Here is a 20,003-nt window from a genome sequence, read left to right on the forward strand (position 1 = left end):
ATAAATAGAAGGGGCATCTACCTCATTTGGACATTCATCATCTCACACATATCTTTCTCTCTCCTCATCTGATTGGGTTGTATGAATTTCAGGGCAGCCTTCTTCTCCTCCACACGTGTGAAGGGTTGACTGCGTTTTCTGTTTTCCTGCTTTGCAGCAAGTTTGACCAGTGTCGATCAGGCATCATTTGATCTTGTTTGACTGCGTTTTTCTTGGGAGAATTTCTGGTTGGGCAGGCTGTGTTCTTTGGCACAGATTTCGAGGATTTCTGGGCAGGTTAACCAGCGTTGACCGTAGGTTTGACAGTGCGTTGACAAAGCTTGACTGATTTCTTCAGCACTGTTTTGGGCTGATTTGGACTGTCCTTGGAAGCCAAATTGACTGGGTTTGACCGAGCTGATTTGGAGGAGTAATTCTGCTGATTTGACCAACATTGACTTTCTGGTTAGGGCATCCTGTTGTCTGCAGTTTGACTGGACAGATTTCACTGTGTTTTGATCAAGATTTGGTCAAAGGGTTTTCCCCACATTGGGGTTTTTCCCTGGCATCCACCAAATATTGTGTTCTCTTGTCTTGGCTTGTCTTCTGGTTATTGTTTATGTTCTATCTGCATTTACTATTGATGTTAATGTGATTGCTAAATTGGAAATTGATATTGGGCTAATAAGAAAAAATGAAATAAATTGCTCTTAAGCATAGAACATACCATTGTTATCTAAAATTAACAGTTACGTATGGTGTTATATTTGCAACTTCCACTGTCATGGTTCCTTTGAACAATGATTACTGCTACATATTCAAGTCACTGTTATGTGACTAGATTGCTGTCATGGATAGGATTTACTTTGGTGTATTCAAGTACCATACTGATCATATATGTCAGGAAGTTACAGTCCATATATCAAGAGTACATCACTTTAGAGATTGTTGTTCACTGTTATCGTTACTGTCATACTGATCATATATGTCAGGAAGTTACGGTTATCAAGAGTACATCACTTTAGAGATCATTGTTCAGTGTTATCGTTACTGTCAAGAATCATAGATGCCTGAAAGCATAGAGTGATGCCATATAACGATGCCTTAGACCATTACCATTGAAGAGTGAGACCGTCCACCACTGAAGGATATCATCCACTGTAAGAGATCATCTGTGTGACCATCTACTGAAGTGTGAGACCATCCACTCCAGATCGCAGTCATACTGAGTAGAGAGAGATCATGTCGAAGTTAGAGCGAGACTATCCACAGGGAGAGCAGGCCATAATACGTAGAGCGAGGCTATCCTGAGGTAGAGCGGGACTATGCCAAAATGCTACTGTGTATAGAATGCAAACCAGAGCGAAACCTTCTACAGCAAGATCATTTACCAGATCGAGACCAACGAGATCATCCACCAGGTATATAATGTGCAATCCAGGACAAGAGTCATGCTATAGGTGCTGAAGCCATATTTCAAGTGCGAGAGCCATATTACAAGTGTGAGACCATATGCATAATTATAGTAACAGTGTGAGAGAGTCAAGCAACAGAGCAATGGTGTCTTAGAGAGATATCACAGCCATATAGCGAGAACCAGAGTTGTGCCATCATACACCATAGCCACAATGATATGTATATAGGAGCCTTGGAAATGTGATTTGTAGCGAGCCACTATCAAAGATGTGTGATCATCACAGTAAGCCACAGAAACAATGCGAAACCATCCATTTGTCACAAAGATCTCAATATGAGACCTTGCTGTAGAACGAGTCCCTTATTATATGTGAGCCATTGTTTGATAGTACGTGGCATGGATCATGGCATATGAATATCTGAGCCACCTTAGAGCAATGGCACTGCCATTGTGGAGATGTCATGAAACACAGTGATATTTACTGTTGAAATGCCACTAAGTGGATCCCATCATGTCACATTGTCTACGAAAGCTTGTGAGCCATGATATACATAGTTTGAGCCTTACTTTCAAGATTATGGTTTATAAGTATCAAGGTTATGTACAGCTAGTTGCCACAGTGATTGTTTATTACAGAGATATAGTGCGAGTTGCCATAGTCACTGTTCATCACAGGGAAAGACAAGCGAGCCACTAAAATATTAGTCACTTCAGAGGGTAATCCATGGAGTCATTCTTTACTGTAATAGTGATGTGAGCTGTTCAATATTTATTTGCTATGCCTAGAATCTTGTTCAACCTTCAAAGATACAGCTGCAGGAGATCCTCTAATGCTTCAGCCTTTGATCAAAAGCTAACATAGTGATATTCAGGCCTCCTTTTTCAAACCAATGCTCTGATACCATGTTGGGAAATTTGGAGGCTTAGCATTAGGGTGTTTCTTTTATTCATGATAATTGCTTGTGAATGTGCTTATCCATTTTAAACCCTTTGTAATGTTTCTTCATCAAAATCATATAACATGAAGATCACAAAAGATAAGAGACACATGATATAGGCTCCAAGCCAGGGCAAAACCCCTTCCCAAGGGAAAACCCAGAAAAATTCTCTGCTTATAGAATTAGATCAAAGTGAGATATCCAAGACCCAAGACCAAAACCTAATGTCCCAAAAACACCAGGTCAACCCTCCATTCTATCCACGAGATGTCATAATTCTGTTCATCAAAAAATCTTCAGAAACTTGGAAATCTTGTCTTCATACAGCCTCTTCTCCTCTTCAAATAGCCTAGGGAAAGTCATATCCATTTCCACAAGAAGTTCGCATCATACCATAGGAGAAACTCATATCTAGCCTCAGTAACCTCGCTTATCTTGACATAGAACTGCAGAAAAAGCCTCATCCAAAATGGAGGAGCACGTTGGCCAATATATAGTAGTTCGTGTGTCTGAAAAATCATGTCCTTTGGGCAGGCCAACTTTGATCATATGGAGGGCCAACTTGGTCTTGTGGGCACATATTTGTCTCTTTACATTTAAAAAATAAAATATTTCTTTTTCTTTCCAAAGAGTCCAAATGTGACTTTGACTCAAAATAATTTTTCTTTTGACTTGAAAAACCCTAGAAGCATGAAATGCACGCTTAACTAATAAATAATAATAAATAAAAAATCTTTTTCTTCTTTTTCTTTTACATAAAATATACAATGATATAAGTACAAGGATCATTATGAAGACTGAACCTAATTACATTTTCTAACAACCTCCTCCTCCCTTGCAACTGCTACCTCCTCTAACCAATCGGCGGCTGATTCCATGATAGGCCTCTCGGCCTCAATCCTCTGTGGCCTCCACGTCAGGTGTCTTTTGAAGTTGCCTCACCCACAATCGAAGATTTTAGTAGACGTAGACCATGTCATTAAGGTGTCGAGACTCCAACCTGTATGAGGATCATAACTTATAAATTAATAATTATAAAAATAATAAATTATAATTTTTATTATTTGATGAATTCAAAAAACTAATTTGAAATTTTTTAACTTGTTGCGCTTCTAGGTGTGTATTTTTTCAAATACACTCTAGTTGCGTTCGCATCTAGAGGAGCTACATTTTTGGCTGAGCACTCAAATGACAAGCTTTTGGAGATTGGGTACTTTGCCACCATAGCTTCTCCACCATGCATCTACAACAAATAAGAGAAACATAAGAAAAAAATTGAAAGTTGAAGCAAAGTATGAAGAGACAATGAAATTTGAAACAAACTAAAGCCTACCTTGCATTTTGGTTGACCTATCCTAGATAGCCATGTCAAAGCTAAATGTGCTACCTGCCATCTTGTACATCTCCATTTCTTTAGAAATTTCTACACGTTCTGCTGGAGATGACACCATCTTCTGAACACAAGTAAAGAATCCATCCATAATCTCAGCCTCAAATATGAAACCAGAGGAGTAAGAAAATGTGGGGTTCATGTAGATCCCCACAACATGAATGGGACTCATGGAGTGTATTGTTCCATCGCTCATCAATCACTTTCCATATCAGTTGTTGTTTCTCAATCCCCTCACCCCCCTTATCATCATAATAGTTGCGAATGGATTCTTTAGCCATATCCATGGTCTCATACAAGTAACCCATTGTAGGCTTGTCTCCTTTAACTAATCGAATAACCTTTACGAAAGGTTCAGTAATGGTACGCATTTCTTGCGCTCCTATCCAAAAGCTTTCTTGATATGAAACTAATTTGCATATGGCCTCTCCCTCTGGTTTGCAGTTAAATTCTAAAGCGCACCACTCCTCTAAAAGAAACATTCTCTTCACATCCCACATAAAATTCAAGAGAGATTGAAGAGATATGAAGCTAGTGGCAAATCGTGTAATAGCAGGGCGCGCCAACTCCTTGTTATTGGTGAATTTTTTCATCAAGTGAAGCACAAATGCATGATTATATATAAATTTTGTGATGCTTTTTGATGATTCAACAATATCCTCGACTAAAGGAATTTTCTCTATATCCTCCAACATGAAGTCAATATAGTGTGCAACACATGGTGTCCAAAATAAGTTAGGATGTCTCTCCATAAGTGTTAATTTTAGTTAACATGTTATTTGCTTAGGTCAATTACTTCAATAGTCCATATGAGCTCAAGTTTAATTCCATTTCTTTCATTAGCAATCACATACATTATTATCTCATTGATAGTAATTGAAGAAAGAACATAAATAACATATGGCGAAGACAAGCCAAGACAAGAGAACACCGAAATTGGCTCAAGCCAGGGAAAAACCCCAAGATGGGGAAACCCTTGATTAGATCTTCTTATTATTAGTATGAAATGTTCAACAGAGAGCGAGAGAGAGAAAATACAATTAATGACCAAGAAGCAGCCCAGGCAAATCTTCCGTTGCCCTAACTAGTGATCAACAAAAGACAAAGCAGCTACACAAATGTCTTCAAAAGGAGCTCAATCCTAGTCCAGTTAGTGCGGCCCAAAACAATTCTATATTGGGTAGTCAAACCTGGTCAATGTGATGATGTGATAATAGCAGATCTGGAACCTGGGTAGGGCTTGATTATAGCCCACATCTCCCCATTCAATTTCCTTTAACAATACTTCCAATCACTGCGGCTAGCCTCCTTCTTCATGTTTCCAGCCCTCACTGCGTGTAGCTTGATGTTGCTATGGGAGTTAGGTATAACGACCCTTCAAACTAACCTAGAATAGGCATGCGGTGCACTTGCAATTTTCTCAAGCCTTGTGGCCTATCAAAATAGGGAGAATACCACTCAAATAATCCTCCAATCTGACCAGATATGCCTTGGCTTGCCTTTGCTGAACATCAGACCAACCAAAACCCATAAACAGGCCTTAAACATCCCTTCGCTATCTTGGCCTTGCCCTTCTTGTGCTACGGTTGCCACAGATGATGTTTCTTTGAGTTTTATGCCTATGTGATGTGTCTAATGAGGGAGGACAACATCTCTATTTATACAAAATGGAGAGGGGTTCAACTTGATAATTTACCCCAAGCCGACCTTGATAAATTACCCATGTGAGGGCTTACTTCAAAAAATAATTTTACCTTATCCAAATTTAGTGATCTTTAGGTCGATTTTGGTCCTCTTGAAAAGAGTAATTCAATGCCACAATTATCTTCTTCAAAGGAACTGCCCAAAGTGGAATTTGGCCCTAGTTGCCAATTTTAACAATAAGCATCCTGCCAACAACAACATAATTTGCAACATTGTCTGTTATGACTTGGACAACATGTCGTGGACCTACCTCCTGAATGAACACATCCAACAAATCACATAATAATCTTGCATCTTTGTTATGTGCAGGTGCATCTACAAATTTCATAAAGATTGTCCCCTTGGGAAAATTAACCAAGAAGTTAATAAGGGTTCTGTTGATGCCTCTAAAATCGCTGCAACAACATTGGGGGATAACCACCTAGTCTGGCCCTTAATACAGTTCTTTTTCCGTTTGGTATGGTGGCTCCGACTAGATAATATGGGAGGACCAGTTTTCCTATAAAGATGTGTTTAAGATGAGTGGGTGTTTAAAATATGTGAAAGGATGATAGATGGTTTGAATGATAATACTTTTGAAAATATACTAATATAACTATATATATATTTAACCTGGGTAACTCAATATCTATGCGATTTATGATGACTTCAGGTAATCAATCACTAATAAAGATTAATCAATCAATTACAGAAGTGAAGCATGAACGATGATTACTTCAAACAAAGTAATATAAAACATATCACATATCATAATAACATTAATTGCCGGCATACATGTTCAAGATATCAATTCCAGAATTACTTAGAAGTGATATAAATGCAGAATTGAATGGATAGTCACATATACAACAATATTGAATCAAAAGACTGTTAAATTGCCTAACATGAAACAAAATGACATAGATATAAGTACCATATGTATTTGAACGTGCTACTGAAGTAACAGTTTGGTTCGTTCCTTTTTATTTCTGAAAACTCCAAAAAGATACAGAAATGCAAGTCCTTTTGAAATCTGCTTACAAAAAAGAGTTTGAACCTTGATCCTTGCTTTCTACAAAAATAAATTAAGAAGTGCAAAAGTGCTCTCTTCTTCAATCCAATTTTTATACAAATTCAGGACCCTTTCTAAAATGACATGAAAGGGTCTTTATAGTGAAAATAAAAACAAACTGTTCGTAAAAGATGCTTGGAGTGGTTGGAACAACCTCTCTAAAAATATGGGATTTCATGACAAAAATAGAATTGCAAATAACTTCAAAAGATGCATTGCATCTATCATTCCTCCTGTGGCTTTAGTTGACAAATCTCAAGCATAGTTTGGACTTCCAGTGGATGACTCATCCTGGCATGCAATTGACCTGTGTACACCGCATCCGAGAGTTTAGGTATCATGTGATCGACTGCATCCGCAAGACATTTGACTGTCATTTGTTGGCTATGCGGTTTGACCAAATAGATCCAATGCGTATCCCAATTGAGGCCTTTTAATTTTTTGAGTTTTTCTTCTCTGGTGTTCGAATCTTGCTTCCATTGTTTTTCCAATGCTTTTACCTTAGGAAGATTTTCAGGGGTGCACTCAAAAATTAAGTTGGCGCTATGTAAATTATCATTTATCAATTCAATGACATTATTCCTTGTTGCCCTGGCCCTTGAAGTTGCTCTTTCTGCTTTGATCAGCTGTGTCTCCCATTCTGAGAACAATATCTCTTTATGAGATTCTTCAATCACTGGTAATTTAGTAGCCCTTCCCTTTTCTGTGTTTTGCCAAGAGATATAATCTGTAATCTTGTCATCTGCTTCCTCGAATTCCAATCTGGAATTGACTGCTTGATCTACTAGTGTGTTGGTTTTGATGCAAAATGGATGAATGAGGGATATCTTTTGGCAGAGTTGGGTTAGCTGTTGAGATAAAAAATTATTTATTGCTAAGGCTTCCTTTATAAACTCTTCAACTTTAGGATTTTCTTTGAATTGCTCTATTGAGAGTTGTAGCTGCATTATTTGCTCATCCTTAGCTTTAATCTCTTCATGATGCGCCAGTTTTAGTTGTTCAAACTCTTGGGATAGCTGTTGCTATCTTTCAATTGCCTGTTGATTAATCCTCTGTTTCTCGACCTTTAGCTGATCTTCAAGTTGTTTAATATTTTGATCTTTTTCCTTGATCAATAGATTAACTTCAGTTGCTTTATCGATCGTGGTAGCTGTATATGCACTTGCAAACTGAGATAATTTAGTCAAGTCTTCGGAGGGATCAGCTTCTGAATCTTTCCAAATGACATTCATGTATTCATCTTGAGAGACGGTTGCTAATACTTGGTCTATTTTCCTCTTCTTCCTCTGCCTTTTGACTACAGCCCTGTGTTTAGGGCTATAAAACACATCCAACGGTGGGATCTCCTCAATACTCAATATAATCTCTGATGAAGGATTCTCAGGGATTATCTCGACTTCCCTCACAGTTGAATCCTTGCTGGATGCCTTTTCAACCGATCATGAACTATGGGCTGTTGTCTTAAGGGAGATTGCGGTGTGATAACAGTTTGAGTATCACTTTGACCCTTAATCTAAAGGTCAAACTGTTCCCATTCTTTGATCAACACCGGATCAATGTGAACATTTGTGTCCAACTGTTCACTGACTTTCTCGCTTATCTCGGCTTCACCAGAAGTTTTTCCTATGTCTTGCTTTGTGATTTGCCTTATTTGATGGATGATCGGTGTAGTGTTCAATAAGTCCAGTGGTATTGACTGAAGCCTTTGTACCTTGTACTGAATGAATTGGTCCATTTTCCCTGGTCCCAGTTTGATCTTTGCGAGATGGCTCACTTGTGCAAATGTCTCTGCTGATCTAAAGAAGTCATCGAATTTATCTTTTTCATGGGTGAATTGCTTAACCTTTACCTGAGTAGTAAAATTATAAGCAACTTTATTTGGGTCATATTGTCTTCTGGGAATAACAGCTAGGTTCAGACCCCTTATTTTCTCAGCTTCAGCTTGTGCATGTTTGTAGTCATGCAATGAATAGATACCGCATCGGATCGGAAAGGCATGTCATAATTGTTTCTTGGCGTCTTTGAGATTTTTTGTAAGGCCCTTTTCAACTGTCTGACAAGTTATTTCCCTAGCCAATAGTTTATCCGGGACATATAGAGGAAGGACATGCAAATCAATGATGCTACCATAAACCCTAACGTATGTAAACAATTCTTCCCCAAACCAACTGCCAATTGAAGTTAGATTGATGCTGGCTTCCTCAGACAACCGAGGGGTTGTTTTATTAAAGATGGCCTGATGAATGGGTAGGATGAAGCCATGGAAAATTTTGTAAAAATGTTTCTTATATTGCTTTTGCCACAGGTCTTTATGGTAAATATGGATAGGGGTTGGGTCTTGCACAGTCCATTTCCATCCCATGATAGGAAAATTAGAGTTAAAACAAATGGTGTCAACTATATAAGCGCTCATATAAAATGGGGGAACCACTCGGGTGGTAACAAACCTGTCCTTCCTATAATCAAGTATTTGGAATTTTGGACAACCATTTTATCTGATAGAATGGTTGCCCAATCCATCACATAAGAATTTAGAGCCGCTTCTATTAAGGGAACCATTTCAATGGAAAACTTCATAGAATTGGGGCTTCCAAATAATCTACACATCATTGCGGCAACATAACAATATGGAGACGCTAGAGAGTCCACAGAATACATACCGGATGACTCGTGCTTGTGTTTGTTAGGGAAATGCCTCCATTGTTTGATGGGGTCGGACTCTACTTCATTTTCCTTTGCGAAAGCTTCAAGGAATGATTTGTTGTAGCACTTTTGAGGCTCTGGCAGATGATACATTTTCTTCAAATCCTTAGGCTTGAAGGACCCAAATATTCTCCCATCAGATGTGAAGAGTGTTCTATCTGTTATGTTGATACCTTCAACTACCCATTTTACCATGTCATTGTATGGCAAAATCTTTGTGCGGGCCGCTATTCGATGAAGGAAAGAATCGGCTAAATCACTAAGTGTATTCTCTGACTCTGCAGGTTCGTCAGCCATTGCCTGTCCTTCTGTTACCTTTGGGTTTTCCTTTTCCAACATATCATATATTCCTTCCCATGAAATCTTTCCACAATCCTGGAATGTTGTATTTGAGATTAACACAACCTTTTCCGTTCCTTCGGCTACTGCAGGGGAAGATTTCATCTTTCGGGTTTTCTTTGTCATTTTAGTTGGCTGCATACTCCCAGATTCAAATTGCAATTATATAAAACAACAAAGAGTGATAAATTTAAACCTTCAGAGCGGCTAATGTTTGAACACATAGTGGTGATAATAGTACAGTCGAAGGTCAGGGCAGGAGCATTTGGTGTGAAAGATTTCGTATTATGAATTGATATTAACACGCAAGAAGAAATATTTGAAGGACCGAAGTCATTATTGTTCTTAATGCCTCACCGTATTGAACGGCATCAAACTTAAATGCTTCAATAAATAGATCGCATTGTAGTCTTCCCAAGGCCTAATTAGAACACGTGCCATTAATCTTTTGATTTTGCGATGAGCGATTTCAATATATATTATTTTAATATTCTGAGAGCCATCGCATATCGCAAATCGGGAGGTGTAGGTGCCATGTTCTAAAAGCCTTTAGAATTTATGCGATTGCGATGTATGATGACTTGGCACAAAGAGTTGGGGAAATCCTTATTTACCCGCCCACATAATGTTTTCTTTTTATTATCACTTTATTTATATTTAACATCGCATCACATTCCCCCGAAGTGAGTCTTATCTATCTCTGTTGGGATTGCAATATGCGATCAATACATATCGCATCGCAAGTTTTCAAGTGTGGCTTCATACGGTTTTTAGCGATATGCGAGATGCGAGAATCTTATAGCATCACAAAGTTTCAATGGCCCATTGCAGCTTGTTTGTTGGAATTGGCGATATGCGATAGTTTTATCGCAATTGCATGTTCATCGATGAATTGCTTGAAGGAGCCTAACGTTTAGGTTTGTGCGGTAACTTAGCATTACTACACTAATATTTAGATTGAATGCTTTTGGCCTTAAGCGCATGAGATGTGTGTTGTTTTTAGAGGGTTTTTTTTTGAAGCACTTTTATTTAAAAAGTGAGAAATAAAGAAATTGATTTGTATGTAAAGATTTTATTGCTTTTTATAAATTAAAGGGACCCTATTTCCTATTTAGCATCTAAGAATAAAATTAAGAAAAATTTGAAATGGGGGGGTTGTTGTATAGCACAACAGGTTCTACCCTTTTGATTAGTCCAACCATCTGACATCACAATGCATCTTGCTTGTGTGCCCATGATGCCCTGAATTACTCCAATCTTGCTATGCAATCGACCTTTTTATTTTGAAGAATAGGCCCTCTCAAGCCATCATAGGAAGGGGCTTTGTACCCCGGGCCAACAATAACAATAGCATCAAACATGGGTAGGTAAAATGGATTGTTCTTCGCAATACTGAAGGGAATGTCACTCCACACAAAACACCTACACACCAGCTTGTCAACTTCTTCCTTCTCCTTGTTTTGAAGAGTTGACCTGATAGATGGTTGTGCACCATGTGTGGTTCTAGGAACAAAAATGATGAGGCAGCAGAGGGGTTGACTGTAGAAGTTGATGCTTAAGAAGAACCACTCTCATGGTCACTTGCCACCACTCCAACCCTTCGAGTCTTCATAGATTCCTTGTTCAGTTTGGCTGACTCCATATCTTCTAATGATTTGAGGGCTTTACGGATGATTTTTGGAGTTGCACCTGGGCAAAGTCCTACTTCATGTCTTGGAATTTGTGCAAGGTGGAATTTCAATCAGAATACTCCCCCTGTCATATGCTTCCCACACAACTTGCAACTCAAATTTGATCTATTGAATCCCCCATCGGGTTCTCCATATTCCCACAGAGGGTCCAAATATCTTGGCATCTTTGTTCAACTCTTAATGGAAGATTAAACCTAAGGCACAAGAAGAATTTAACAAATAAACTTAACAATCAACATTTTTCAAATTTGACAATAAAAAACCCTCTCCACTCAATGAAACAATAATGGAAAAAAACACACTCAAACCCAAGCAAAAATCATGGAAAATATACCGGTGTCTGAAACCCAAGGAAAAGCAAGAAGAAAACAAAAAAAAATAAGGGGTCCAAATTTGATGCCCATACCTGAAAATCCATGGACCGCTAAAGAAACTCAGTCCAAAATCGACTTTTTTTCTTGGGATCCTAAATAACCTCAGTATTCTCCTCTTTCACACTTGTATATTCGTTCTCCTCCTTAGCTCTCTCACTTGCCCTCTGTTTGCAAACTGAAATGAAAAAACCACAAAAAACTTTTCAAAAGTTGTCGTTTCGTGCCCTGTTGATTTTTTCGTATTGACTCACGATTTTTTCGGTGATCTTACGATTTTATCTGCCGATAAAATGGTCCTCTTGAGAAAATCGCGATTGGGCGATAAAATTGCGACTTTATCTTGATGTTTGCAACACTGGTTGCAACTAGGTTTGTCTATTTATAATCCAAAGCATTTCTAAATCAAAGTTTATTAAGTGGAAACCAATCCTATATCCAACAAGCAATTAAAAGGAAAAACTACAATGTTATATGTTTTCTCCCTTTACAACTGTTGTTTTCTCCTCTTTTAATTTCACCTTTCTAACATAGCACCTCTTTATGTTAGCCGCGAGGGTTAGCTTAATTGGTCGAGGTCCCGTTGATAAAGCACCTCGCCTTTGGAAGGTCACGGGGTCAATTCTCCTCGACGCCCTCAGGGTTAGGTTTTGATTAGTTTGGCCAGCAGGTTTTGATCCCTTTTGGTGGATCTGCCCGGATTTTCCTCGGAAAAAAAGAACACCTCTTCATGTTTTGGTGTGAATTATTTGCCTTTTTGTACTTCCTTACAATTCAACTTTTATAACCCATTCTTCTCTTGGACAATCATTTTTTGTATGACAATAGCTTCCTTATGGACTATCTAGGGATTGGCTTTGCATTTATTTTGTAGATTATGACAAAAGTTTGCTGTACTGATGTGATAATTGATCATGATTTCCCATTCTCTATCTTTTTTTTGGACAGGATGCTTCCTATCATAATTTATGACGAATATGCCTTTTTCCATCGTAGTTGACTTGTGACACTTTAGAAGGATCTCTTCCGTTGAGAAGCCATAGGTGGGGGGTATCTACACCAAATTCACCTAGGATTTTCACTTGGTCCCAACAACATGAAAGTTTGCATGAGTAGGATGGGCCACAAGGGGTGAAATGTATCTTTGACCGATTTGAACTGTTGTGGGGATATGAAGCATACTCACTTTACTAATCAATCAATGCGTCCTTGACATCTATCTTAATAAGCATCAAGTTTAATGAAAAACAAAAGTCACTTATGTATTATTCAATGACTTTGTTTTAGGTGAGCGCAAGCTCATAGTCATTGGAGTTTAATCAAGAGATTCAAGAGTTGCTTGAGTAGATTGTTAAGCTTAGAGCATCTTTGGACATTGGCATGATTTGTTAGAGAATAAAAGAACCATGGTAATTGAAATATGCTATATCACTGAGTTTTATGTGTTATCTAGTGTTGTAAGGGAGGGATCCATTTTGTTTCACTCTTGCTCCCAAGCAAGCCATTGTGGAATTCTAAAGGCATACACAGACACACTATATTCAATTCACTTACGTACATACATAATTACCAGATATAGTTATGGACATACCTGAGCACAATTACTTTCTCAATTAGAAGCTCCTGATCTTGTAACATAAAATATAAATGCACTCAACTTTCCATTGGATGCTACAAATGTGACCTTGTTGTTTCTTTGGTTGCAAGAGTCTAGTTGGTCAACATGCTTTATGTGGGTATACTTGCTTTGTGCAAGTAGGTCTACCTGGTCTGTGCAAATATGTGCTCGGGTTCTTTTGTTTGCATTTGTGGTTTAGGTTATGCATGTGTTGTAGTCGTTTGATGATTGGGTTGGGACAATTTCAAGAAGTAATTTGCTTCACTTAGAAAAATATAAGAGGCGTTCCTTTTTTAATTTTAATATTTTTTCTTTTCTTTCTCCTGTGAACCCTTATTAGACACTAGAGAAAACAAAGAGAATGAATTTTATTAACTTGATATCTACCTTTCTTTTGAATGTATTAACTTCGCACTCACACACACAAATCCTTTCCAAGGAAAGCATCTTTGGGAAACCAGAGATGCTTCCCCACATTCATTAATGGCATCATAGTAGAAGGCTTTGTTCACAACCATATCTGCAAGGGTATTTCTATCCTTCCTTCCTCCCATCCATCAAGTTGTACTTATACATGCCAAACGTGCACCTTGATGATATCCTCTATAAGGCAGGATTGTTGTACACCTGTACCCATAGTTTAAAATGTTTTCATACTTATCATACCCATACCTACACCTATATTTGCACCTCATGAAATTCAGAATTGATGAGGCTCTTAATAATTAATAATGACATTGGTTGGTACAATGCTATAAAGATTGGACTTCCAGCTCCCATACCACTATTATGGTCCTGGACATAGATGAAAAAATTGGTGAATTTACCATGATGGATCGCAATCACAACTTCACACTGATTAATCATTGGTTAATAATCATGATTATTGTCAAGTTTAAAAAAACTGCAATTAACACACATTCAAAACATGTAGTTATCTATTTAGAGGAGCTTTGAAGGCATGCCTAAATGTTTGTAGCCTTGTGCACCTATCCAACGATTGGGCCATTTCCTGTGCCAGTCTTGAGTACTTGTGTGTCTTGTGTAAATGTATAGTGAGATAACAGACTTAGTCTATTGTTGACTAGAGAATAAACTATGTTGTGTTGTCTACTCAGAAAAGCTGTCCTACAAGGCAGTTTTGGAGGTGCTGTTATCTTTTTGTGCTCAGATTTTTTCTATTCTGCTGTTTTTTGACCTTTAAATGCATTTGTCTAATTTGGAATGTATAGATTCTTTATTGCATGGTTTGCAGACTGACAGCTCTTAGCTATTGCCCCCAATTGATTTCGAATATGAATTTTGGTAACAGACTGACTGTACTTATGTAATTCTGGTTCAGGTAAATACAGAGAGGGCTATACGTCATGCTATCCAGGAAAGGCTTCCAATAGTTGTTGTTATCAACAAGGTATATATGTTTGCTATTTAACTACCACACAATTCTTCATATTTTAAACGTTCTTGCAACTCAAACTTTGGTTCATTTTGCAGGTGGACAGGCTGATAACAGAGCTAAAATTGCCACCGACAGATGCTTATCACAAATTGAAGCATACAATAGAAGAAGTCAATAACTTGATTACTGCATTTTCAACTGGAGCGGGGGGGTCTCAGTTGGTTGATCCAGCAATTGGGAATGTCTGTTTTGCGAGTGCGTCTGCAGGGTGGTCTTTTACTTTACAATCATTTGCCAAGATTTATGTGAAACTCCATGGAATTCCATTTGATTCAGCTCGTTTTGCATCCCGCCTTTGGGGGGACCTGTATTTTCAACCAGATACTAGGACTTTTAAAAAGAGGCCTCCCCCAACTGGAGGTGAGAGGTCATTTGTGCAGTTTGTTCTTGAACCTTTATATAAAATTTACAGCCAAGTCATTGGTGAACACAGGAAGAGTGTCGAAACTACCCTAGCAGAGTTAGGAGTGACACTTAGCAATGCTGCATATAAACTTAATGTAAGGTCCTTGCTGAGGTTATCTTGCAGCTCTATCTTTGGGTCTGCAACTGGCTTCACGGACATGCTGGTGCAACATATTCCCTCTGCGAAGGATGCTGCAGCTAAGAAAATAGAGCATATATACACAGGTCCCCAAGACACACCGCTTGTCCAAGCTATGAAAGATTGTGCTCCTGAAGGCCCACTTATGGTGAATGTAACTAAATTATATCCAAAATCTGATTGCAGTGTTTTTGATTCATTTGGTAGAGTCTATAGTGGCACAATCCAAACAGGCCAAACTGTTCGGGTACTTGGAGAAGGATATTCTCCTGATGATGAGGAGGACATGGCAGTCAAGGAAGTAACTAAACTGTGGGTCTACCAAGCTCGATATCGAATTCCTATAAGCAAAGCACCTGCTGGATCTTGGGTTCTAATAGAGGGTGTAGATGCTTCAATTATGAAGACAGCAACACTGTGTCCGGAGTATCTTGATGAAGATGTATTTATTTTCCGTCATTTACGCTTTAACACATTATCAGTTGTCAAAACAGCAACTGAACCTTTGAACCCAAGTGAATTGCCGAAGATGGTGGAAGGTCTTCGTAAAATTAGTAAGAGTTATCCATTGGCCATTACAAAGGTTGAGGAGTCGGGGGAACACACCATTCTGGGGACTGGGGAGATCTATTTGGACTCTATTATGAAGGACCTTAGAGAGCTCTATTCAGAAGTAGAAGTGAAGGTTTGGCCTTCTATCATTAGTTTGTTCTTGCAAAGTCTGTTTTTTTCTGCTAATTCCAATGGTAAACTGAGATTGCAAACAATTATCAGCCTCTTTTGAAAACCTACTCTGCTTATGTAGCTTTCTGTTGAAGATGAGTGAACTTGAGTGGTTGTTCACATTGCAGGTGGCAGATCCAGTAGTTTCCTTTTGTGAAACAGTAGTGGAGTCATCCTCGATGAAATGTTTTGCTGAAACTCCAAATAAGAAAAATAAGATTACTATGGTAAGTGGTCCAATAAGTTAAATTGGAATTCTGTTACTGATTTAATCTAGAAAGCTCTATGTAACATGTTAAATGTTTGTTATAGCTTGCAGAACCACTAGAGAAGGGTTTGGCAGAGGATATAGAGAATGGTGTGGTGAGCATAGATTGGCCACGTAAGAAGTTGGGTGACTTTTTTCAGACTAGATATGATTGGGATTTACTTGCAGCTCGATCAATATGGGCATTTGGACCAGATAAGCAGGTAATTGGCAATTGCACTCTGCCACTGTATTTGGAGAAACTGATGAGTATGTTCTAGTCCTTGTGTCATCCATTAAGTTGAACAATTATTGTGTGCTTGCAGGGTCCAAACATACTTCTAGATGATACGCTTCCTAGTGAAGTTGACAAAAACTTGCTGAATTCCGTAAAGGATTCCATTGTGCAAGGGTAAGCATATTGCGTTTTATCACTGGATTCTCTTTCATTTTCAGCAATAGGGATGTGGCCTACTTGTAAATCCTGTTTCTCTAATGTGTTAATTATCATCTCATGTATGGCAGATTTCAATGGGGTGCTCGAGAGGGACCTCTTTGTGATGAACCTATTCGCAATGTGAAGTTCAAAATTCTGGATGCAACAATAGCACCAGAGCCCTTGCACCGTGGTGGTGGTCAGATAATACCTACTGCGAGACGAGTTGCTTATTCAGCTTTTCTAATGGCAAATCCACATTTAATGGAGCCGGTGTATTATGTAGAGGTGAGTTTAGTGCATGAAGATGCAGCTAGGTATTTATTAGACAAATTCTACACAGAGATGTTGCTCTTGGTCAATAGTGTTTTGTTTCTTGGTTCTAACTTGATCCTATGTTCTGTAATTGATTGCAGATCCAAACTCCTGCTGACTGTATTTCTGCAATATATACAGTGCTGTCTCGTAGAAGAGGTCATGTCACAGCTGATATAGCAAAGCCTGGGACACCAGCTTATATTGTTAAGGTTAGACAAGCAGTGTTGGAATGATTGTTTGTCTTTGTGTTTGATACCCATCAAGAATAGTCAGCAGTGTGGTGGTTGTGAACTGTGTGAAGATAGATTTAGTAATGATATGATTGATGCGGTTACTGTTGTTCCATTTCATTTTTCTAGTCCTTGGTTAGTTGTCAACCGTGATTCCAGAATATAATTTTGTTTTTGATTTTGCAACAACTAATTCTGTTTTTCCTTCACCTCTTAATGTGCAGGCTTTTTTACCTGTCATTGAATCCTTTGGTTTTGAGACAGACCTTAGGTACCATACACAGGGGCAAGCATTTTGCCTATCTGTATTTGACCATTGGTCTATAGTGCCAGGAGATCCACTGGACAAGTCTGTTGTTTTGCGACCATTAGAGCCTGCACCTGTTCAGCATCTTGCACGTGAGTTCATGGTGAAAACCAGGCGCAGAAAGGTAATGCTATTGTCTTTCATTAGTAATTTACTTGTGTGGATATTTAATTTTTTGCAGAAGATGATTTTTAATTTGTTATAACAAGAATCTTACCCCTTGTATGTCTGCTCCAGGGTATGAGTGAGGATGTGAGTATCAACAAATTTTTCGATGATCCTATGTTACTTGAGATGGCAAGGCAAGATGCCGATTTCCAGCAGATCTTGTAGGTGGCAAGGCAAGACGCCGATTTCCAGCAGATCTTGTAGGTTACTCTGCTGCAGAACTTGGGCAGAGTCTCTGTATTGGTAAACACATCCACTGTAGATCATCCATAATACTGATAAACTGCTGCTTTGATCATCTGTGATCAAGAGTGTGTGCCATAAAGGATATAATCATTATGTGAAATAAGGGTAAAGTGCAATAGAGCCAACTGCCCTTTGCTGCTTGATGGTCCTGGTGAAGTTCTTGACATGTTCTTGCATCTAAAGAATGAAATGAAAATATTTTTATTAATCACAACTAGATTTGGCATTTACTGAAATGCGCTAATGGTTTGCCAATTCTGAGAGAATAAGAATAAATGATTAGTTTGAAATCTGTTTTCACATGATGTTAATGCTTTCATTTTATAGTACTTCTACTGAAAAGGCACCGGAATAAGAGGTTGACATATGGCTTTTTAAGTTCTCCTTCGGTAGAGATGTAAGAACCTGTCAAGATTCATAAGATTATAATTGTACAATTGAGAATAAGTGAGTTTAGACTTTATTGGATTGAGGAAGAGAATACCGTTTTTCCTCGGAAAGTAAAAAGAGATGTAGACTGCTTGAGAGTAATGCAATTTACAGGGTTGAGTATGAAGGGCTTGGTCTTTGCTAGGGTGAATTGTATGTTGAACCCTTAAATGGAGGTTAATTTGGTCCTTAATTCTGTGATGGTAAATAGCAGGAAAATGTGTAGATAGCATCATACTTGTTGGGCACCGTTCAAAGAGTAGCTAGGATGGGTGCTCTTGGCTAGTAGGGCTGAATTGTATGTTGGGCCTTCAGAAGGAGGTTAGTTTGGTTCTTAACTCTGTGATGTTAAACAGCAGGAAAATGCAGCATACTTGTTGGGCTCGGTTCAAAGAGTTAGGGTGGGTGATCTTGGCTAGGCTGAATTGCATGCTGGGACTTAAGGATGAGATTAATTTGATTCTTCATTCTGTGATGGTAAGTAGCAGGAAAATGTGTAAATAGCATCATAATACTCGTTGGGTTATGTTTAAAGAGTTTCATGAACAATGGGATCTGTTCCAAGAGTTGAGCTTATGTCAATTTGGAGAAGAATCTCCCTAGTTTATCCAAAAGTAGGGCTTGTCATCTGCGTGGTCAGCAATCTAAAATGGAGTGATTAAGAACCAGTTAGAAGTAGGATTACTGTATGCAACTATATGGGGTATTGTAAAAATTAAAAGTCAAGATTGATAAAGGGCTGTGGATATCTTGGTTTTAGTTAGTAGTTTGATCATCTTTAATGTAGGAGTGTTAGGTTTATTTTGACATTTGATTCATACTAAACAAAGATATATTTATACTGCATCGAGGTTTGCTATCATATATTGAAAGTGGGGATGGTTTTGCAGTTCAAATACACCAGTGCTTGTGACAGTGGTTAGGCCAGGTGCAGATGCAAGACCTGGGTGAATTTGGCAGAATAGATACCACCTGGTCACAGCTGCTTAGCCAAACTCATGTTTTCACAAATCCATGTGCCTATGCTTGTGTTGACTGTAAGCATCCATCAAAATATTTATTTTCAAAAGAACCGTCAATACACACACATATGAACATATTTAAACTGTATATTTTTTCCCTGAAGGAACAATCGGAAAATATATGAAAAATGTATATTTTTCTCCAGAAACCATCAATCTATAATAATTTTGATGGATACTTTCTGTAAGCGTGAGCATAGGAGTCAACGTGAGCATAGACACAGATTTGTGAAAACAAGTCGTTGGCTACCTGCTGTTACTGGGTGGTATCGATTCTGCCAAATTTGTCCAGTTCTTCATCTGCATCTGGATCACTGTCACAAGTACTGGTGTACCAAAAACACAAACAAGGGCACAAGTGTGTCCTAGTTGAGATTTGAACCCTGGTGGGGGCTTTAATAGCTTTTACCAACCCAGTGAGACACTGTTATCTAAACAAGTCTTTGGGTAAGCTGCTGTGACTGGGTGGTATCTATTCTGCCAAATTTGCCCAGTTCTTGCACCTGCACCTGGACCAACTGCTGTCACTAAGTGCTGGTGTACAACAAACACCAGCAAGGGCACAAGTGTGTTCTAAGTGAGACTTTGAACCTCCAAGCTTTTAGGAGAAAGCTCTCGAAGGTTATTTTTGCACAGTGAACATCATTTTTGATAAAATCAAGTTGGAGACCCA

The 20,003-nt window shown here is 38.5% G+C and overlaps 1 protein-coding gene across 1 annotated transcript in view; it reads left to right on the forward strand.

Annotated features, from left to right (window-relative positions):
• Positions 1–18,115, forward strand: part of LOC149142658 (110 kDa U5 small nuclear ribonucleoprotein component CLO-like) — a 64,435-nt gene extending 46,320 nt beyond the window's left edge. Inside the window, exons 2-10 of the mRNA XM_089450025.1 lie at positions 14,544–14,612; positions 14,696–15,889; positions 16,056–16,154; positions 16,240–16,398; positions 16,501–16,586; positions 16,700–16,898; positions 17,027–17,137; positions 17,383–17,589; positions 17,703–18,115. Of these exons, the coding sequence (XP_089306151.1) occupies positions 14,544–14,612; positions 14,696–15,889; positions 16,056–16,154; positions 16,240–16,398; positions 16,501–16,586; positions 16,700–16,898; positions 17,027–17,137; positions 17,383–17,589; positions 17,703–17,798 (2,220 nt within the window). The 3' untranslated portion in view covers positions 17,799–18,115. The remainder of the gene's footprint in view (positions 1–14,543; positions 14,613–14,695; positions 15,890–16,055; positions 16,155–16,239; positions 16,399–16,500; positions 16,587–16,699; positions 16,899–17,026; positions 17,138–17,382; positions 17,590–17,702) is intronic.
• Positions 18,116–20,003: the final 1,888 nt, after the last annotated feature.

Source organism: Pinus tabuliformis, chromosome X (assembly GCF_031772625.1).
Source record: "Pinus tabuliformis cultivar Carrire ecotype Pingquan chromosome X, CPIR1, whole genome shotgun sequence".
NCBI classification, from domain to species: domain Eukaryota; kingdom Viridiplantae; phylum Streptophyta; class Pinopsida; order Pinales; family Pinaceae; genus Pinus; species Pinus tabuliformis.